The sequence below is a fragment of the Oryctolagus cuniculus genome, chromosome 19 (assembly GCF_964237555.1).
Source record: "Oryctolagus cuniculus chromosome 19, mOryCun1.1, whole genome shotgun sequence".
In the NCBI taxonomy this organism is placed as follows: domain Eukaryota; kingdom Metazoa; phylum Chordata; class Mammalia; order Lagomorpha; family Leporidae; genus Oryctolagus; species Oryctolagus cuniculus.
The window spans coordinates 23765438-23787961 of record NC_091450.1 but is presented as its reverse complement, the minus strand read 5'-3'; the positions used below and the strand labels follow the sequence as shown (position 1 = coordinate 23787961).

The 22524-nt window shown below is 48.4% G+C and overlaps 1 protein-coding gene across 3 annotated transcripts in view; it reads left to right on the top strand.

Annotated features, from left to right (window-relative positions):
• The window catches only part of SHISA9 (shisa family member 9), a 319156-nt gene that overhangs the window by 275319 nt on the left and 21313 nt on the right, over positions 1-22524 (top strand). For 2 of the 3 annotated variants that reach the window (XM_051847822.2, XM_008257739.4), the window contains exon 3: positions 11433-11588. In XM_051847822.2, the coding sequence (XP_051703782.2) occupies positions 11433-11588 (156 nt within the window). Of the gene's footprint in view, positions 1-11432; positions 11589-19969; positions 20018-22524 lie in introns of all 3 variants that reach the window. The other variant, XM_002711757.5, reaches the window with a different exon arrangement.

The window sequence follows — 22524 nt, the reverse complement described above, 5'->3', positions numbered from 1 at the left end:
CGGGGGCTGTTGAGTGAAGGGCAAACCCCAACGGAGGAGACTGTCTTGTGGACCTGGGTGAAGCGGCTGCTGGGGGCCCCCAGCCCTCCTTGTATTCATGGTGATGTCACAGATCCATTAGGGGTGAGTTCTAGTGCTCTAGAAATGTCCTGTTTCAGGAGCAATGAGGTGCTGTGGTTTCATGAACGTACCCACGATGCCCCTTCATGTGAAAACTGGGCTTCCCCTCATCTCTCCGCTGCCTCTAGCACTCTCTTTTTCAGAACATAGAGGGAGAAGGCCCCCTGCCTTCTCAAAACTAGATTGTGCTGCCTTCCCCTGTGCCTTCGCAGCAAACTTGGTCTCAGGGAGTCCCAGCACTAACCATGCAGAGCCCAGCTCATCCTCCACATCCCATGTGGCATTGGGGACCTGGCCCCTACCCTGGATGCTCTTCTACTTGGAGCAAAATCCAAGACTTGGAAATGAATCTCTGTCCCCCAGAGCCTTCATAAAAGCTGTCTCAAAATGAGCACCAAATAAATATTTAACAACTCTACTTCTTAGATATTCCCTATCTAAATGGTAAAAATAAAAAAAAATGTTTGCATGGTTAAAGATATAAACGCTTGGATATAAACACTCATTTGCCAAAGGTTTGACAGTTATATACGTGTATACAGTTTCTATTCATTATGAATGCCTGTTGGTCCCTGTGCCACCAAGATTCAATAAAATGGATATAATTATCTTTTCTGGTAAGAATCTAGCCTGATATATTATTTTTTGACAAATTCAGGGTAATTTTGACTTGTACTGGATTTTTCCTCTTGCTTGTGGCCAGAGAAAAATCTATGTGGTATTTTGGACGATAATTTTCAGGTTTTCCCTTCAAAGGGATGCTAGGTATAGAGATTTGTAAAGGTTAGAAAAGAAAAAGGGACTAAAAATCCAGAGCTCTGTTCTCATTTCTGAATGTCTGTTCTTAACTTTTGTTGTGATGAGAATTGCCAATGCATTTGGCCCCTGCAAGAACATCTCCTGTCCACCCGTTCCCCTAGTTTTGATGCAACTGAATCATCTGAAATACATCCAGGAATCTGAGCCCAGAGAGGGCCTTCTGGAAACCTGACCTCCTTCTCATGCCACCCCATTGTGTTGTCTTGGTTTCCTGGATAATCAGGGGCATGAAAGCATTATATAATATATGCAGTGTGGTGTTAAGCATGGTGCACCTACAGAACTCTTCAAAAGATTGATGGAAAATAAATTTTATAAAAAAGATGCAGAGATTTCATTTTTTGCAACAAAATTGATCTTCTAACTCTATTTTTCCATGCACCTCTTGAAGTCCCCCCAAAAGTCTTTAAACCCCACAGTAACCTCATGAGGAAGCTGCTACAGCCCCCAATTTAGAGGAATGAGACGCTCCTCAAAAACTGCAATGCTCCCAGGGGATCCTATTGGTAAATGAAGAGCCAGAATTTGAATCCAAATTGGATGGATTCAAAACCCTGTTCTTCCTTCAGCATATTACCCTGGACAGTGCAGCTGGGGCTGCTCCCATGACTCAGAGGGAGCTGGGAGAGTGAGGATGGGGAAGGTTCTGGGTAGAACCAACGTGGCACCACCTGCCAGGCAAAACATGGCCCTCTTGTCGGTGCTAGAAGCTTTGGTACACTTTTATGAGGTTCTCTACTGGTAAGTGTTATAAGAGCTAGAGCACACAGAACACCACAGGTGCTAAAATGCGTGGGGAGGAAGGGATGGGTGACTCAAGTGGGAGAGGCAAGGGCACAGGTGGGCTCCACAGGGGAGCGGAATGTTCTCAGAATCAAGGGCAGCCTGCTTGTACTCTGGAGAGAACAGTAAATTCTGTTCTGGATCAAAGAAGGAAGGAAAAGGCATAGATCTTGCTAGGGCTTTTCTCCTCTGACTTGAGAGCTTTTAAGGAAGGTACTCAAGACAGCAGAGTTTCTGTCTGTAGAGGCAGCTCAATGTTGAATCTGTAATCTCTTTCTGTTCTGAGCTGGGGGAAGCTGGCTTGGTGGAGTAAACTTAACTCTGTCATCGGAAAAACCTGGGATGGAGTTATTGTATCGCTATATCGTGTTGTGTGATGTTGTGCAAGCCACGAAACCTCTCTGAGCCTTGGTTTCTTTATCTGTCAAATGACATTGTAGTATTTCAAGAAATAGGAGTAAGATGGTTTTACATGGTTCATGCTTTTTGATTGGCTTTTCTGAATACTTGACTCTTGTTTGAATTGCAAGGTGATAGCCAACTCTTAAGGAAGAAGCATGAAGTGAACGGAAAATTTCCTCCACACGAGATGTGGGACCCGTTGGCCCATGGTGACAAGTTCTGTAGGGAGACTTCAGCTCTCAGGCCATCTGGTGTCTTAGAGTCATTAGGGAGTGTCAACAAGACAAGCCATTTGATAATGGGTTAGCGTTGGAGACATCAGGATTAATTCATTCGTAGGTTAAGATAGAGACAGAGGGATGAGCACTTAGTGTACTTATTAAGATTTCTTTTGGGAAACCCACAGCCTCCACTGGACTTCCTGCATTCAGGTCCTGGCTCTGTTCCTGTTTTCCAGCTTCCTGCTAATGCATTCCCTCAGAGGCAGCAGGTGATGGCTCAAGTAGTTGGGTCTCTGCCACCTACATGGGAGGCCCAGATTGGGTTCTGGGCTCCTGGCTTCCACATGGCTCAGCTTTGGCTGTTGGGGGCATTTGGAAATGAACCAGCAGATGGAAGATATTTCTCTCTGCTTTTCAAATATAAATAAGTAAATAAAATAAAAAATAAAATTTAAAAACATATAGACATGGATGATTACCTAGGGGTATATACAGGTGTTAGTGCACACATAGATAGCCTCATGCTATTATTTGATAGGGGGTAGAAACAGTGAGTAGCCTGGCCCCCAGACCTTGGCCTGTGATACTGTTCTCCAGTGAAATGAGCCAGGCTCCTTGAAGAAATGAATGATTCCTGGGCAATTTGAGACATTTTGTATTGCTGAAAATAAGAAAGTACTCAAAAATTAAAAATGGGACACAGGAACCAACTCAAAGGGTTTCCACTGAACAAATTTGTAAAAAGATGAACAAGAAAATGGAAAAGTAGAATTGGGTTGCGATCCAAAGTATAAAATGCATCTCCATGTGTGCACACTCATCTGAATACATGATGCAATAAAGACATGAATGGGGAAGAAGAGACAAATGTCCCAAGAGGAAGAAGAAGAAAAACAAGTAGTTGCTGTAGATGATCTCCACTCAAGGTATAGGGTACAGGGGCTGGCACTGTGGCGCAGTAGGTTAATCCTCCGCCTGCAGTGCTGGCATCCCATATGGGCACCAGGTCTAGTCCTGGCTGCTCCTCTTCCAGTCCAGCTCTCTACTATGGCCCAGGAATGCAGTGGAGGATGGCCCAAGTCCTTGGGCCCCTGCACCGGCATGGGAGACCCGGAAGAAACACCTGGCTCCTGGCTTCGGATCGGCACAGCTCCGGCCATTGCGGCCATCTGGGGAGTGAACCAGCAGACGGAAGACCTCTCTCTTTGTCTCTCCCTCTCACTGTCTGTAACTCTATCTCTCAAATAATAAAAATAATTTTTTTAAAAAAGGTATAGGGTACAACCCTCTGGCCCCGAAGAGTATGTGGCCCATAGCGATCCCCTTCCAAAGAGCAGAGTAGGGCAAGGGGTGGGGAGGGAGACAGAGTGACATAACAGTGGAGAAATCTGGCAGATGCCACTCATCCAGATGATAAAGGTTAACCAAGCGTAGCGCCTTGGTGTGTTGTGATGAGAATGCCACTTTTCCTCCATGGCTGTCCTCTCCAGTCTCATCCTGGGGAAGCACGAGACTGTTTATATTCAAAGGGCATTCTGTAAGATACCTGATCAGCACTCCTCAAAACTGTCAAAGTCATCCAGAATAGGGAAAGTCTGAGAAATTGTCACAGCCACGTGGAGCCACTGGAGATGTGACTCAATTTAAATTGGTGCCTAGATGAGGTTCTGGAACAGAAAAAAAAAGGACATTAGTATAAACTAAGGAAACCCGAAGAGAGTGTGGGCTTTCATTAATAGTGCTATATGAACATTGGTTCATCAGTCATAACGAAGGTGTCATTATACTGATTTAATAGTAGGGAAACTCGGTCTGGGGTATGTGGAACTCTCCTATCTTAGCAGTGCTTCTGTAAAACCAAAATTGCTCTATAATAACAACTACTTTAGAAACACGTGACTTCTCTATCACTGCCCTTTAGGGTTGATACAAAGGTGAAGGAGGTTCTTTGTCATGCATCTGGCCCGTGGCAGGTGATCCACACGGCAACATTACTGGACCACCCAGTACTTTCCTTCCCTACTCTTCTTTGTGATGTGCCTGGAAGGAGGTGCTCATGTGGACTTGTGTTTCTGATAGTTCTCTTAGGGTGGAGAAATGCAGAGCTTCCTCTCCCTGTTTGCACCTGAACTGACCTCTGAATTGCATCCATTTCATTTCTCTGTTTAGTGACCAGGATACACCACATAATAGTGGTACTTATACAGCAGTTACCCTGCTGTAAGGTTGCCAGATGCTTCTGATGTGAGTAATGGCATCTTAATTTTCTCTGAAAGTGAGTGTCGAGTGTACGGTGTCCCTGGTCTGTCTGAGGTAGGAGAGCACTGGAGCTTGTTTGCTGATCAAGGGTCTGGATGGCATGCAGCATCCCAGAACACCAAGTCCTTGTTTTCTCTACGGATCAGAATGAGCTGGAAAATTATAATAAGGCAGGGAAAGGTTCCTGTGGCATTGGGCAGGGAGCAGTCTTCAGCAGTGGTGGGTAAGGCATTTCTGGTGCTGGGGGTGGGGGTATCTAGAAGAGCAATCATGCTGCAGAGAACACTCTGTATCTTGTTGGTACTGCTGGATTCCTCAAAGGTCTAACCATGCAGAAGGAGTCATACGCATGTGAGTACTTCAACAAGTTTGTGGACAAAACAGGATTAAAAGATGCATTTATTTTGGTGCAAGAACTTTGAAAACCAATCATGCGAGGGGTCTTCAAGCAGTTTGTGGAAATGAATTAAAAAAACTATTATGCATGGATTTCAAAATTTTGAGAACTAAGATAAACATATATTTTAATTCCATTACCCATGAATTTGGAAGTACCCTCATGTGATGTTTTTATGTATGTTTACCCAAAGGTATGTGTAAATATGTATATATATATATATATATACACACACATGTGTGTGCGTAAACACACTCATTTGTGCACACACATGCATGTACACACATGTGTCTCTATGTTTCTTTCTTCTTGGCAAGGGCAGAATTTGCAGATGGGAACCCAGACCTTACCCACTCTGCACATTTCACTCTCCCTTGTATTTTCCTTTTCTTGGGGGCCATCCTGGGCTCACCCCCTTCCAGCACTCCTGTTTCTCCTTTGCTGAATGCATTTGTGGGAAACGCAACAGAGCAACTGGGTACCCAGTGTGGTCCATCTTCCTGTCCAGTAAAATGAACATAACATTTTGAAAACTCAGCCAAGAATGTCTATTTAATAATTCTTGATGGCTGCCCTGAGACTGGATTGCAATGTTTCTGAATACTCAATGCCTGGGAGTGAGCCCAAAATGGCTATCTAAAACTGCCAGGAGTTCTTGTCCTGTGGTTCTGAATGTGAAAGCAGGAACATGACTGGGGGCAGTCTCTTCCTTGGAAAAGGCTCACTCTGGTGGGCCCTCTCGGTCACGCCTGCTTAGATTAAGTAACCGCTCTCTGCCCTTGAGGCAGCTCAGGACTTTGGAGAAATAATCTAAGAGCAAATACTTTATAATGGAATATTAAGTGTTCTGTTTAATAATATGAAAGACTGTCCCAAGATGTCCTATAAGGAAAATCTCTGTGGATTTTTTTTTTTTTTGTTCAATGAAATGGTTAGCAGTTTCCTGGGCAGGCCTGGAAACAGGGTTGAGGCTGTGACTGAGGGAGCAAAGGGAAGAGAAGGTGTTCACGCTGGGGGATGAGCTGTGAAGGCGTGAGCTTCACCTGGGCAGGCTGCTTTTGGGGATCCATTTCCAGAAAGAAAAAGAGGACCTGTCCTGGCGATATTTCTGATTTAGTTTATGGATGTTCTTGGTACCCTCTAAGCAGTACTCAGCCAATATTTTTAATGTTTCCTTTTATTCTAATTGACATAAAAATTCAATCTGCTTATGGCATGCAGTGTGACATTTGGATACAGGTGTATACTGTGTAAGGATCAAATCAGGGCAATTAGCCTGTCCCTCACCTGAAACATGGCTCATTTCTTCAAGGTGAGAACATTCAAAATCCTCTCTTTGGGGCCAGCGCTGTGATGTAGCGAGTAAAACCGCCACCTGCAGTGCCGACATCCCATATGGGCGCCGGCTCGAGTCCCGGCTGCTCCACTTCCTATCTGGCTCTCTGCTATGGCCTAGGAAAGCAGTAGAAGATGGCCCAAGGACCCTGCACCCATGTGAGAGATCCACTAGAAATTCCTGGCTCCTGGCTTCAGATTGGTGCAGCTCCCCGCATTGCAGTCGTCTGGGGAGAGGAAGGGGGAATGGGGATGGAAGTCTCTCTCTCTCTCTCTCTCTCTCTCTCTCTCCCCCTCTCTAACTCTGCCTCTCAAATAAATAAATCAATATTTAAAAAACAGTCCTCTCCTGTATTTCTTGAGACACACAACACATTATCTTTTTTTTTTTTTTTTTTTTTGGACAGGCAGAGTGGACAGTGAGAGAGAGAGACAGAGAGAAAGGTCTTCCTTCGCCGTTGGTTCACCCTCCAATGGCCGCCACGGCCAGCGTGCTGCGGCCAGTGCACCACGCTGATCCGATGGCAGGAGCCAGGTACTTCTCCTGGTCTCCCATGGGGTGCAGGGCCCAAGGACTTGGGCCATCCTCCACTGCACTCCCTGGCCACAGCAGAGAGCTGGCCTGGAAGAGGGGCAACCGGGACAGAATCTGGCGCCCCGACTGGGACTAGAACCCGGTGTGCTGGCGCCACAAGGTGGAGGATTAGCCTAGTGAGCCGCGGCGCTGGCTCATTATTTTTTTAAACACTTTATTTATTTATTTGAAAGGTGGCGTTACAGACAGACAAAGGGAGATATATAGAGAAAAGTCTTTATCCATTGGTTCAATCCAAGAGGTGGAACTGGGTCAATCTGAAGCCAGGATCCAGGAGTTTCTTCTGGGTTTCCCATGTGTGTGCAGGGGCCCAACCACTTGGGCCATCTTCTACTGCTTTCCCAGGCCACAGCAGAGAGCTGGATTGGAAGAGGAATAGCTGGGACTTGAATTGGTGCCCATATGAGACACTGGTGCTGTGGGTAGAGGCTTAGCCTACTATGCCACAGTGCCAGCTCCTATCATTACTTAAATAAAATAATTATTTGGGGCCGGTGCCATGGCTCACTTGGCTAATCCTCCACCTGCAGTGCTGGAATCCCATATGGGCTCCAGGTTCTAGTCCTGGCTGCTCCTCTTCCAGTCCAGCTCTCTGCTGTGGCCCAGGAGGGCAGTGGAGGATGGCCCAGGTGCTTGGGCCCTGTACCCATGTGGGAGACCAGGAGGAGGCACCTGGCTCCTGGCTTCAGATTGGCGCAGTGTGCCGGCCATAGCAGCCATTTGGGGGGTGAACCAGCAGAAGGAAGACCTTTCTCTCTGTCTCTGTCTCTCTCACTGTCTAACTCTGCCTGTCAAAAAAAAAAAAAAGAATTATTTTATTTATTTGAAAGGCAGAGTTAGAGAGGACAGAGGAGAGAGAGAGAGAGGTCTTCCATCTGCTGGTTCACTCCTCAAATGGCCACAACAGCTGGGGCTGGGCCAGGCTGAAGTCAGGAACTGCATCTGGGTCTCTCACGTGAGTGCAGGGGCCCAAGCATGAGGGCCATTTTCTGCGACTTTTCCAGGCACATTTGCAGGGAGCCGGATCAGAAGTGGGGCAGCCAGGACTTGAACCAGTGTCCATATGGGATGCTGGCTTCACAGGCTTAACCCTCTGTGGCATAGCACCAGCCCCATGCACATTATTATTGACCATAGATGCCTTAGAGAATAGAGCAGCAGAACTCACACAGCCCGCTGAACAGCCTTTGTACTCAGGGACTGACCTCATCCCATTCCCCTCTCTTCCCCGTCCTCGGCAGCTGGCAACTTTTTCCTGCAGCTCTGTAGAAAACCCAGGGGCAGGCGATTCCTGTCTCGTTGTGATGCACTCCTTTGGCTTTGGCTCTTGCATGGTAGCCTCTGTTCTGATCACTTCCAACTCCTCATGGAGAAGCCAGATACTTGCCTTAGTCAGAATCTTACACTGCAGAGTATATGGAGCAAGGGGCTTCTCTACCCCCTCACGTCCCCTTGTGTGGCTGCTATCCCTATTCTTTCCTAATGCGGAAAGGTTTTCTCTACAGAGTTGGTCCAAGTTCACCTGACTTCTTGACCTCCGAATTCCTTGACTCCCATGGTTCCAAACAAACAAACAAATAATGATGAAAGAGCCCTGATTGGCTCAGCTTAGATCACATGATCCCCTCTTGCCCAATCACTGAAGAAGAGGGAGGTCTTGAGATTGGACCGATTTGCATCACAGGCTCCCTTCCATGGCCATTGAGGTGAGTTACTGTAGCATTTGGGACCTTACTATTCGGGCTCATTTTATTTTAGTTTTTTATAAAGGTAAACAAGTTTCATACGATTCACATATACAGATTTAGGAACATAGTGATACTCCTACCTTACCCTTTCTCCCCCCTTGCCCACTCCCTCTCTCAGTTTTTACAATGAGCTACCCTCAGCTTACTTTATACTCATCAGATTAACCCTACACTAAGTAAAGTTCAACAAATAGTAAGAAGGAAAAAGTCCTGTTTCTCAACAGTAGAGACAAGGGCTATAAAAAATCATTGAATTTCAAAATGACTCACCTGCCTTTCGACTTCATAGCTCCTACATCTCTGAAAGCGTCTCCAGCTACTGTAGATCTGTTTGGTTCTATACAGGGAGGGCTGCAAGTTCTGAGAAATTAATGTCTCATAGAAGTAGCCCTCAATCAGTGAATGCTGAGGGTTGGTGTATAAATATGAAGGGACTGCCTCCCCCCGACCAGGGCGACCTGGTTTCCAGGCGTGCATTTGGTACCATTCATCCCGTCTCCAGAGTGGGTTTGAGCTCCAGCTCAGCACTGTAATGCTAAGTTTTATTTTCTGCTTTCCTGGTCTGTCTCATGCCTTGAGCCTTTTGCAACAGAAGAGTGAGATGACTTCCCAAGTATGCTTGCTTGTGAGTTTTTGTCTTGTTGACTTCTGGGGAAACCAAAACTGAGATAATTGCCCTGAGTGTCAGCTCATGGCTTGAGTCCAGTGGGATGGAAGGGGGCTGGCGCTGGACCTAGTGGATAAGAAACCCACGACCTGAGTCTGGCTCCTGCCTCCAGCTTCCTGCTAATGCAGACCCTGGTAGGCAGTTGTGATGGCTCCAGTCGTTGGGTTTCTGCCTCCCACGTGGGAGACCTGGATTGACTCTCGGGCTCCCTGCATTGGCCTCCCTGTAGCCTTGACCGTTGTGGGCATTTGGAGAGTGAACCAGCAGATGAGAGCTCTGTCTCTGTCTCTCTGCCTCTCGTATAAATAAAAACAAAAACCAAACCACAGGAAATTGAAGTGGTGCACCAACGAAGTAGTGGTTCTGAATACACAAAGTCAATATCCCTTAAAATATATCATCCAGCCGGTGCCGCGGCTCAATAGGCTAATCCTCTGCCTGTAGCGCAGGCACACTGGGTTCTAGTCCCAGCGGGGTGCCGGATTCTGTCCCAATTGCCCCTCTTCCAGGCCAGCTCTCTGCTGTGGCCAGGGAGTGCAGTGGAGGATGGCCCAAGTGCTTGGGCCCTGCACCCCATGGGAGACCAGGAGAAGTACCTGGCTCCTGCCATCAGATCAGCACGGTGTGCCAGTCGCGGCGGCCATTGGAGGGTGAACCAATGGCAAAGGAAGACCTTTCTCTCTGTCTCTCTCTCTCTCACTATCTACTCTGCCTGTCAAAAAATAAAATAAAAAATAAATAAAAATAAATAAAATATATCATCCCAAGCAAACGCACGTACACGGAGTCTTGAAGAATAGTGAGGACTTACAGGAAAGCCATCCTGCTGGCCTGGCTGTTGTCCCTGTCCACCCTTCCTGTGGCTCTCAGGATGGCGATGGGAGCACTTTCCAAGCTCCCCTGGAGCCTGCCAGTCTCTCCATTGCACTCGGATACAGCACTGCACTTTGCTTACCATGTATTCTGCGCCCACGTGGGGCTTCAGGCCTGGGCTTGCCTTCAGGTCCTGGTCATGCCGGCGTCTCTCCAGCTTCAAGGCTTTTGCCTGCACGGTCCCCCGCCTGGAGCATGCTCTCTGGAGTCTTCTGCCTTCCACATACTTAACATACTTTGTGTTCTTCCTCTCAATCCCATCTCAGAGAAACCTTGAACCAGTCTCCCTGTGGGTCCCATTCCCCCTAAGGAACCCATATTCAGTATGTATGTCTATATATAAATATTTTTCTGTCATAGCCATACCAAAGCTCACAAAAGTATCTGCAGGTTTTCTCTTGTTTAAGAAAAATGCTGTATTATTAGTATTGCTTTGAAGTTTGCTTCCTTCACTTAATATAAACCACATGAAACTCTCCAGCTTGATTGATATTATAGAATTAACTCATTTTAATGTGTTTTTTCCTGATCGTTGCCTAATATTCTATCCAACGTATGTGCAGTAATCGATTGAGGTGTTCCCACATTGGTGGCAGCTCAGATTGTTGCTATGTGCATGTTTTGTTTTACAAACCACAGTGCAAAAAATATCTCTGAACAAATGTCCTTGCATTCTGATGCCTGTATTTCTGTAGAATCAGTCCCTGCAGGTGGTGTTACTTGTTCAACACACACACATACTTTCAATTTTTATACACAGGGCCAGATTCGTTGCTGATGAGATAGCAAACCCCCCTGTCTGCCAGCAGCTCGCGAGGCCTTCTGGATCCCAATATTGGTGTTCCACAGTCATCTTTGTGTTTGACAGTCTCTTGGTGAAAGATAAATTCTCCTTGTTCTTCTGCTTTGAATTCCCTTGACTGTTACTGAGATTGAGCATCTATTTCTACCAACAGTATTTTGGTAACAAAAATAACCCCTACAGTGCTGTATCTGAGTGCGTTCACTTAGGGCAGGTGGAGATGTTCTGAGCACACGCTTTGCTCTGCGGGGTCTCAGTGGCTCTCCCGTGAACGTCGTGGACTCACTTGTTCCCCAGGTGTCTGCACACACTCTGCTATGCTGGGGGAGAGTTTTGGTCTCCAGGAACGTGGGTATGGTGGGGTTAGGGGCTGTGCCCTGTCCCTGACTCTCTTTCTTTCTCTCCTTCCAGACACCACACAGATGAACAACGCCGTGCCCACCTCCCCTCTGCTCCAGCAGATGGGCCACCCGCATTCGTACCCCAACCTGGGACAGATCTCCAATCCCTACGAGCAGCAGCCACCAGGCAAAGAGCTCAACAAGTACGCCTCCTTAAAGGCAGTCGGTAAGGGCCTCCGGGATGGACCCCCGTGTTCTCTCCCCAATCCCTGCGCTCCTTTTTGCTTCTTTGAGCTCTCTCTCTTTCCAGGGTTCTTCCTGGTCTCTTCTCTTTTCTGTCTCTCTTACTTTGTCTTCCTTTTTCTTTTCCTCTCTCCCTCTCCCTTCTCTCTCTTCTCCTGGGTATCTCAGCCCCTTAGCTGCCTTTTCTGACCCAGATCAAATTGTTTTAGGGTAGGATAAGCAGTACCTGTGGGGTGTGAGCTGCTTCCTGGGGAGGAGGACCTGGGTGCTTCCGTGGTTCCAGACACCGTGACCCCTGTATCCTGCCCTAGTGAATCCTAAGGGGCATAGAAACGAGGTCCCTGTCTCAGGCACGCGAGATCCTTTAGTGAGTTCCCTTCTTCCTACATGGTCTGTCCTAGTCGGGAGAAGCCGTCACAGAGCACCCACTCCTGCCCAGGTGGACTCTGCCCTTTGGAGTGCATCATTTCCTGGGGAAGGCAGCCTAGAGCTACCACACAGTGCATGACGTTGCTTTAGACCCTTTCTTTACAAGGCACAGTTGTCATCCCAGCTGCCAGATTCTGAAACTGACGCTCACGGGGGCTCATTTAATTTGCTTCAACGCAATCAGCACGGCCGAGGAAGCTGAGAACTGACCTGTGTTGTCATCACTCCAGAACCCAAGCTCCCAACACTGTCATTGCTCCTTCGGTCCCTTCCCCATTCATGCATGAGGATGGCTGTGAATGGGCCCCGATGGTGGCCGAGACTCTTGAACGATCGGCCACTGGGTGTAATCAACCGACATGCCACAGTTAGCGAGTCCCGATTCTTGGTTGGCGGTAGCACCCTCAGGTTCCCCTAAGCCAGCTGTCTGACACGTGGATGCACGTTTATACAACCACCCAGAAAGCAGGGAAGCACACCTACATCCAGTTCCCACCCTAGGGAATTTGGTTGAACTGGCTGGGGCTGAGGTTCAGACTAGGCCATTTTTTTTTTTCTTTTTTGACAGGCAGAGTGGACAGTGAGAGAGAGAGACAGAGAGAAAGGTCTTCCTTTGCCGTTGGTTCACCCTCCAATGGCTGCCGCGGCTGGCGCACCGTGCTGATCCGAAGGCAGGAGCCAGGTACTTCTCCTGGTCTCCCATGGGGTGTAGGGCCCAAGCACCTGGGCCATCCTCCACTGCACTCCCGGGCCACAGCAGAGAGCAGGCCTGGAAGAGGGGCAACCAGGACAGAATCCGGCGGCCCGACTGGGACTAGAACCCCGTGTGCCGACGCCACTAGGCGGAGGATTAGCCTATTGAGCCGCGGCGCCGGCCCAGACTTGGACATTTTTAAGCAGCTTTCTATGTCGTCTCCGGCTGAAGCCAGAACTGAGTGCCATTGATCTAAGCAGCAGCCCAGTATCCAGGAAAACCAAATCCCATCTTCAGTGCTTGCTCTCGGCTTCCTCTTCTTAGTTCCTCCCTGGCTCTCTACCGTCTCGTGTCTTTTGAACACAGGGAGGACTTCCTCTTGCCACGTGACCACGTCCTTGGAGTTCCGTTTTTCCTCCCTGTCTCAGAGGAGACATTGTCTACCAGTGTCTCCACTGAACCCTCCCTTCCCCTGAGTTTATGACTCGGGCATCTAGGAAAAGCCAGACAGTTGTAGGGTCAAATCCTGGCCCTAATCCTTCCTCTCTGTCACACAGTTCACTCTGGGTGAGATTCTGTTTTATTGGAAGAAGTTCTCTCTTTTTTTAAAGCTATGTGTCAGGCATTTATTTATTCCTAGATGATAACAGTTTCTGGAAAACTGGAACAAGCAGAGAACAGCAAAGATTTTTCTCTTATCAACTTGGGGGCAACACTGAGCCCTTCTGTAGGCCTTAGTCTTCCAATCTGTAAAATGGGCACAAAAGTGCCTGTGCGGCTACAATGAGATGACTCCTATTGTGGACCACTAGAGAATATCCCTTGCATGTATGCTAGTCACCTCCCTTCCTGAGCGTCCCACTGTCTTGTTACCTCCTGAGTTCCCTCTCATAACCTACTCAGATCTCTGGGGAGGATCTTCTTAAATGTCTTTAAAAATTCTCTGCTCAGATCGACTCTCAGGAGTCCCAGAATAATGCAACGATTCTCTTTGGGTGAGCTTCCAATTCACTGGGAAAGATCCTTCTGTTCTTGGACCATGCATACAATTTATTTATTTATTCCCACTTTGGGTTCCTGGAAAACCCTGGATGGAGGACCTCAAAGATTTTCTTTAATTATCAACATCTCAACCTCTTTCCTTCCCCTGCTTTCAAATCCCTCATTAGAGATGAGATGGGAGGTGGCTGATTTGATTCCAGCATGAAATATCCCACTTCCGCTAGAAACCGACATCAGATTCCAAAGCATAGACACAGTCATGCGTCTAGCATGCTGGTGGCAACTGCAGCTTACAAGCCTCAGGTTCACAAACAAGCATGGTGGCTCCTCACGGAGGGCCAGGTGCATGCTGGGTGGTTAGTGTTTGTGCCACAGAGGTCTGTCTTTGGGGATTCACATTCCCCAATCTCCTAGGACTTCTAGATGCAATTGCTGAAAGATTGAGCCAAACTTACGTGCCCAAAGAAGCAGGTTGTACAGACTGGCAATGCAAGAGCGTGCTTCATGTTGAATTCCTGTGCCCACTGGAAGCCTCGCTGTACACCCTCCCCCAACCATGGCTTCCTTCTTTCCATGCTGAGTGTTTGTACAGCATTTTGAAATATATTCAGGCTTTCCAGAGAGGGCTGAGGGCTGCTGCCTAGGAGAGCAGGTGCACAGGCATCTTTGCTGCTATAACTGGTATAACATATCGTCTCCTGTCTGGGCTTGCAGGGAGGTGATAAACAGCACGTGCTGTTACGTTTGATTCTTCCTTCGGCATAAAAGCTCAGCCCAGCTGTCTTGTTCTTTTAGAACTGACCACACTTTCCTGTACAAAGTATGGTCCTCAGCTCCTACCTCTAGATTTTTGGAAATTCCAACAGAGCTCCTTGACTGTGCCTGGGATTTACGTGGGCCTCCCTCATTGACATCAAAAATGTCTGCAGAGCCTTTGAAATTAAATCTGCAGTGCGAAAATGTGTTTGCCACTCTTTGAGTAATGATTTCTTCCACAAATCAGGAGTTCCTGAAATGTTTGTAGGATGAAGGAATACCCTTTTCATTAAAAAGAATCAAAAGACAGCTTGGTTGCAAGGGAGTTCCCTTCTGTTCTCTAGAAAACTATAAAGGAGCTCCCTGGAGAACCCTTCCTGGCTCTGTGTGTTGTTGCTGTGCCTGTCTCCTCCATCCTTCTTCTTGACTGTTGTGAGCGTTCACAGGGCTTCCTGTGCATCTCAGGTGGTCTTGTGAGTCTCCAGTGAGAAGAAGCCCCGTTTGGAGGATTACTTAACTCAATGGGTTACTCAGGAGTCCAGTATCTGCTTGCATAAATGAAATGCTAATCCCATAATAAATGTTCTTTCAAGGGTTCTTTATTAAGGCGTAATGTGATCATGGTGTGAATGATGGAATGCATTTCATTAGTGAAATCATTACCACCCGGGAGAGGAGTTGTTTAAAAAATGGTTTGCTGTTGAAAGCTCTGCAACCTCTGATAACCAGACTCATTTTCTAAAATTAAGCCAAGAAGGGGGGAGGGTGAGATGTCCTTTAGGGTTAACTGTTGAGTTCAAAAATCACTCCAGAAAATGAATTTCTCATGGAGCTCTTCATATCCTGAACATCAGGTGGGTAATCAGAGGCCGCACCTCCGCCCAAGCTCTCAGCTTCTTAGCTGCACGGCCCTGAACGGGTCACGGAAACTTGGATTTCAGCTGCTGGTTGTGAAAACTGAGGGGCTGGGATCTGTGGTCTCCGAGTTCCATTCTAATTTTAAAATTAGAAAATTAAGTAACTCCATTCATTCTAGTTATTAGAAGCCCTGTGGGCTGCTCAACATGTCCCACACATTCAGTGCCGACTGGGTGGGGGAGGATGTGGGAGAGGGTGGGTAACCTTTGGTCATCCCTGAGACACATCCTCCCCAAACCTGCCTGCCTTTCCGTTCGACTTTTGTTTGCTTTTTGAAATCGCCCTCATTCATGTCTAAGGAGAGCCCTTTTCTGTCTACCACTCAGGGATTTGGGCACGTTCTATCTGGTCATGTATAGCAGGGGGCTATACAGTCATCTCTTCCCTTAGGGTTTGCTGCCAGCTGTTGCTAAAACATCAACACATGCTAGGGTAATGCCAGACTCTGGGTCAGAAGGGGTGGTGGAGCTGTTCCCTCCCCCCTCCCTCCCTCTCCCTCTCCCTTCCCTCTCCCTTCCCTCTCCCTTTCCCACCCCCTTTCCCACCCCTCCTTCCCTCCCCTCTTCCTTCTCCCTCCTTCTCCCTTCCCCCTCACCTTCCCTCCCCTCTCCCTCCCTCCTCCCTCCCTCTTCCCTCCTCCCTCCCTCTTCCCTCCTCCCTCCCTCCTTCCCTCCCCTCCTCCCCTCCCCCCTCCTCCCTCCCTTCTTCCCTCCCTCTCCCTCCTCCCTCCCTCCCTCCATTCCTCTATCCTTCCCTCTTCCTCCCCCTCCCTTCCCTCTCCCTCCCTCCCTCCCCCTCCCTTCCTCCTTCCTTCTCCACTCCCCCCCCCCTTTCCACAGCATCCCGTCTGGTGTCCCTTGGTTGTAGGTCTCATGTGGACAAAGTCAGTCCCATTTGGCAGTGTCTCTCCAAGAGCCAGCTTGCCATGGGGCACTTAGTGAGTGCTCTCAACACTGCTCTGTGAAACCGGTAAACAATACCACATGGCAGGCACCACAGCAGGTCAGGGGCTCAAGATGATCAGTTAGATGGCAGAGTGCAGCATGGGCTCTGGAACTGCTCAGAAGAGAGCTCAAGACCTCACTCAGATATGTATCAAAGAATTGCAGAAACACTTACCCTCCTCAGGTCTCAGTTTTACCACCTGTAAAATGGGTATAGTAAGGATACCCAGCTGCTGACTTGGAAGATTCAATCACAGAGTGCAGGTAAATTTCTTAGCTTGGCATGGTCAGTCCTCTGTAAACAGTGGAGCATACTCAACTCTCCAGACCAGAATGCTTTGCTGCTTGTGTTCTTCCTCTAGTCTCCAAGACACACTGGTATCTTGATGAGCACGTAGGTCCCCAGGTTTCCTTTTAAGGGGGAAGAGAACTGGACCCATATCCTTCCTCCAGTTTGGTGGGAAAGACATACATCAACATTAACTCATGTGAGGGAGCTGGTAAAACAAGCAAGCAAGTGAACAACAAATGGCTTTTCTGATCTGTCTTAAGGACTAGCGAAGAGTCGTCCCCAGCCTCTTCACTCCTCGTCGATAGTCTGGACAGTGAAGGTCGGTGCCCAGACAAATGGGAACTACAACCTGTCTCAAAACCCAGAAACACCCAACAGTCAGCCTCACCCACCTGACTGATCCTGGGGCTGAAATATGGGTTTAAGCATTTTGGAAACATTTTCCGCCAAGGCTGAAGTCTTGGGATAAACTGAACCAAATGTGACTCAGAGATTCAGTTATGCACACAAGTTTCCTGGTCCCAGGGCCCCATTTGATGGGCAGTTACTGTGTGATAGGTCAAGGTTTGCAAGCCAGAGGTGAATGAGCAGGATCCTTAGGGATCACCTGATGGCTCAGAAAGGGGCGACTCCAGCTTCCAGAACTGGGAAAAGGCTGCCCTTGTGTGATTCCTACTGGACCTGGAGAACAAGGCTGCTTGCTCATTGGCATTCGTCTCCAACGCTCCCTCTGGATGTCTGAGAGTTGAGTGCCTCAGCTCCCAAGGGTTCCTGACCGTGTGCCTGTAGATGGCCCTGTGTGACCTTGGCCCCCAGTATCAGAAGGAGACAGGCTGTTACGGCGTCACTGCTACAATGCTGTGTGCCTTCAGTTGTGATTCAGAATTTGGATTTTTCAGAAAATATTTTCTCTGTCGCCGTTTGACAGATGATTGACTATTTTGCCAGCATCGCATAACATTTTCCAATTACACTTTTTAAAGCCACAGCAACAGGTGCACTGGGAAGTGGTGGGGGTTCCCTTCCTGCTCTTGCTACAGGAATCTCATGTGAGAACCCTAACAGATGCGTGAGGTTCATGGCCTTGGACTGACCTCTACTAGTTTCATTTGAAAAAGAAAATAGGGCAGAAAAGGAGATGATCTCACTGAACCCCAAATAGCACACCTCTGAGGGAGCGATCAGGTATGCAGAAGGGGAGACCAAGGTTCAGTGTGGTTGTAACTGCCGCGTGCTTCCAGTAAATGCTGGAGACAAGGCTCCTCTCCAGGATTTCCTGATTAGGATTCCTGTTCTCCCCGTGACCCAGCACTGCCTTCTGCTGAGGGATTTCAGGAAGACAAAGGTGGGGGAGGCCCAGTCCGCCTCCTCAAGGGAAGCTTTAGAAAGATATTAGCTCTTTGTCTTTGTTTGAAGGTAAAATTTCCCCAGGACGCTGCGTAGACTTCAGACCTCACACATGAGAACTCTTCAAAAAAGTATGTGGAAAATGGGATTAAGAGAGAAATTTATTTTGGTGCAAAAACATTCCTGCAGAGTGTTTGCATGCTGTTCATCTTCACGATGGGCCTTTTCCATAACTTCCTGAAGACCTCTCATCTTGAGGTGCCCTGTAGTTAGCGTGCGATCTACACCCAGGAAAATACACAGATCCTAATTCTGCAGTAGTATAACTGCTAAGCAATTGCTTGCACGTGGGTAACCACGCCTGAATGAATGTTACAATGCTGTCCTCACGCTCCCATCCTTTGAATCCCTTAGGTGAATTTTGCACCCCTGAGATGTGCATCTAATGCTGACTTATGCCACCAAAGGCATAGCGGGGCCTTAACTCACATGGGGTACCCTGAGGTCCCTTACTCTTGATGGGTTTATGAAAGAGACCTTGTCTCTGACTCCTCATCAGAGCTAAGCTCCTTCCCAGGTACAGGGGACAAATTCTGGCTCCTGCCTTCAAGGCAGACAGCAGTGACTGGTTTTATCTGGGGCTAAGGGGGCATCCTTGGAGCCAGTGACTCAGTGGCGGGCCACTCTGTGTCCACCCCCACAGGAAGGTCTGGGGCTGCACCACTATTTCCAGATGACCCTGGCTCTAAGCCATCCTGCGCAGGTCCCACTTAATTTTACCCCATCGCTCTCCCCGTCACTCCAGTTGCCTCTCTGTCGTGAGAGATGAGGGTGTGAAGTTCAGATCCACAGAGGGAATGTGGCAATTTGAGTGTCTTTGCTGCATCTCAAAGGCCATCCCCCAGTGTCTAAATGGGTCCAGATCTGTGCTCTGTAATCACGCGGATCACTCCCTGTTCCCTGCATCTCCTCCCAGCAGGCAGCCTGGTGGATCTCAAGAAATGGGTCAGTAGGTGTTGAGGACCTGGTCTTTCCAAGTAGATTCCTAAGAGAGGAAAGGAGAGCTTGGAGCCTGCACTGAGTGGTCAAGCCTCCAGCCAATGGGGAGAGGAGAGGCCCCATGGGTAGGCTCGCTAGCCTTTAAGTGAAAGCCAATATGACAGAGGGCTAAGGAGGAAAGGCTGGACATAGCCAGGGTCCTTTTCTTCTCCCTTGTTTTATGCACGGCACCGTGGTACACTACTCATAGTTCTGTATTCCCCGGGGCTCCTCAGTACATCTGAAATGGAATCAATTTGGAGAAACTGATTTTTAACAAAAATTCCAAGCACACAGCTGCCCTGTCAAGCAATGCATTAGCTGTTCCTGGATTCTCAATAACACACTTGATTCTTTCAGCGTTTGAGGGAGCTTCTAGGTGAAGAAATCACAATCGTTCATTCACTCAACAGTGTTTTCCAAACGAAGACCAGGTGCCAGGCGCCATGGTGAGGTGGGCCCTGCCCAGCCCAGCACTTAGAGTGACAGCTAGCAGAGCCTGTCCTGAGCTGGAACCTGGAATACTGCACCCGCCCTCAGGGAGGGGCTCAGAAGTCATCCCTCGCCACCAGAGTGTGGTCATTAGCCAGTGTGGCCCCAGGGAACTCAAATTTTCCTTTTCTTCCTTAGCAGGTGGAAATTTTAGAGCCTGATTGACTGCTTAAGAATTCTCTCTGCCTTATGTAACTGAGACTATCTAGGCCTTTTTTCAGGGGATTCTTTTGATCTTCCTAAGGTGTTAACTTGAGATTGCTTCAGGGCCTTGCAGAAACAGGTGCTTCTGTGGTGGCATGTGCACACTGGGCTCCCCTCCCTGCTCTGGGGTCCCCTGAGACCTGCCCTCCCCACCCCCATCAGAGGCTGCAGCTGGGCGGCCAGCAGCTCCTGGGTGTGACATGGGACTCGCAAAACACATCAGCATCTCTCCATTGTTATTTTTTTAGGGAGTTCTGAGGGTGACTGGACAGTGGCGACACTTAAGTCACCGAAAGGTATCGTATGGCTCTTCCTAGCTCTTTTGTCCAGGTGTTGTGGAGTTTAATATTAAATGACCAAGGGACAGGAAGTCCTGGCGTCTGTGTGTGACACAGTGCACACGTGTGTCCGCCGTGCGTGGCAGCTGTAAGTCTGTCCAAGTTCCAGTTGTGGGTGTTGTGTGTGGCGTGGACTTGGGTGTGCTGTGTCTGTTCTTGGGGCAATTGCTGGACAATGTGCTCCCCTTTGCTTCCCAGTATTTGTTACCGGAAATTAAATGCCAGCCGGAGAGACCATCCCAGGTAAGACATCCAATAAATGTTTTGTTCTCAGAAAGCTACAAAGGCAAAACGACAAGACACAAGGTACATGGATACAGGGGAAGAACACAGCCTCTGAAGGAAAGAGAAACACAATCCAGTTATCGGCTAAGGGTTTGGGGGGTGATTAGTTGTCTGGGGAAGTGAGCACCACTTCCACCTTCCCCAAGGCAGCATGGGGAGCAACAATGGCGAAGGAGTGAACTCACTGGGTGACCAGGCAGAGGAGCAGAATAAGGAATGTGTTGGCTTCTCACTGTGTGCCAGAACGCTAGGCATGTAGCGTCATTTCATCATTTAATTCTCCAGAGATCCAGCTGTGTGTGAGGGCATCGTGGTGTCCACTTGGAGCTGAGGTTGTGGGGTCTGAACCAGCTGGAGTTGTACTTGTCTAAAATCTTCTCCCTGCTACGTGGTAGAGCTGCAGTCGGAACCCATGTCTCTAATGCCTGAGCCACTGCCCTGTTGGGGACATCTCTTTGCAGAATACACCAGAAATGAATGCTGTGGTTTTTTCTTCATTCCTTATGTGCTGTTGGAGTTGGTGGGGGGAAGGATGTGGATGACCCAGGGAGGTAAGGGTAGAACTCGTAAATGACCTTGAACTTGGTGCAGGGCTGTGGGCAGGGTAGTGTCATGATCATTGTTGCCTTCTCCAAAGATACTTCCAGCCTCTAAATGGAGACTGGCTTTGGGGAGGGTGAACTGGAACTGGGACCACCTCCAGGAGCTGGTGCACGATGACCTGCACCGAGGTGGGAAGTGGATGGAGAGGCTGCCAGGAGCGTTGGAGCAGTGGACGTGAGTGGAGGGGGGACTGGTGGTTCTCATGCTGGAGCCACGTGGGGGTGCGTCAGCATCACCAGAGTCCTGTGCCCCACCCAGGAGTTTCTGAGACTTGGGGAGCTGAGCTGCTAGCAGGTGTCCAGGTGATGCCGTTCTGCTGTGCTGGGGACCACACTTTGAGGACCACTGCTGAGAGGACTCTCGCTGAGGCCTTAAGACCCTCTCCTTAGGTCTCCAGGTATCTCTGAAGGTTGGAGGTTCTGAAAGGAGATTTTGACCGGGGCCCCAGAGACTGGGCTGTGTGAAAGAGAAATCAGATCTGTGTGCATAATGAGAATCCCGATTCCCAGTTGTTGCCTGGAGAGAGAATTTTGGGTCTTGTGTTAGAAAATAACTGCCCACATGTCAAAGTCCATTTTTAGAAATGTGCACAATTTGGAACATGCCAGACCTACTAATTTGAGGCATAAACTTGTTTTCCCCTCCCCTGTGAAAAACAAAGCCATTATGATCCTGTGACAGCACTTGGAGGCGGCCTGCATCCCAGTCCTTGCACCAACTTGTTGTTGTCTGATGCGTTTAGAAATATTTCAGGACAGGTCAAAGCAAGGTCTTGGGATCTGTGAACTTCACCTGGCCTGCTAAATACACATTTATTTATGCTGCATTGCCTGGGGAAGGAACAGGGTCCCTGGGTTCTGCTGGGGTCACTAGTCTTTTCCTAGTGTTTGATACTCTACTCCCAGACCCAAGAGTCTATATGTGATAGGGTAACAAGGTTGGAAAGTTTGTCTGAGGGTACTTCAGAAAGTTCATGGAAGTGTGGGCCTTTGGCCTAACAGCTAAGACACCTGCATCTCACATCAGAGTGCATGGGTTCAAGTCCTGGCTCTGCTCCCAAGTCCAGCCGACTGCTAATGTTCACTCTATAGGCTGCAGATTAATGTTCAAGTAGCTGGATCCCTGCCACCCACCTGGGGGACCAGGGTTAAGTTTCTGGCTCCACACGTTGGTGTAGACATTTGGGCGAGTGACTCAGTAGATGTCTGTCTCTCTGTCATACAAATAAAGATAAATTTTAAAAATTTGGACTTCATAAATAATTGAATGAGAAAATTATTTTAGTGCAAAAAGAATTCTTGTCAAAAATCAATTTTGTCTTCCCTAATCCTGCTGCCCACATTCTGCTACCTTCTTAAAGCAGCGAGGGAGGTGCCATGGTCTTAGCCTCAGACCTGGAGTCCAGTCCTGGCCCCCTCACTTGTCACCTTCAGTAACAACTCACGCAACCCCTCTGAGATTCCATTTTCTGACCTGCAAAGCGGGGACAAGCCTATCACCCTCCTCTTGGGCTGTTGTAAAGATGAGATGAGATGACAGATAGGACGTGTGTCCGCCTATCCAGCAAACACATGCAG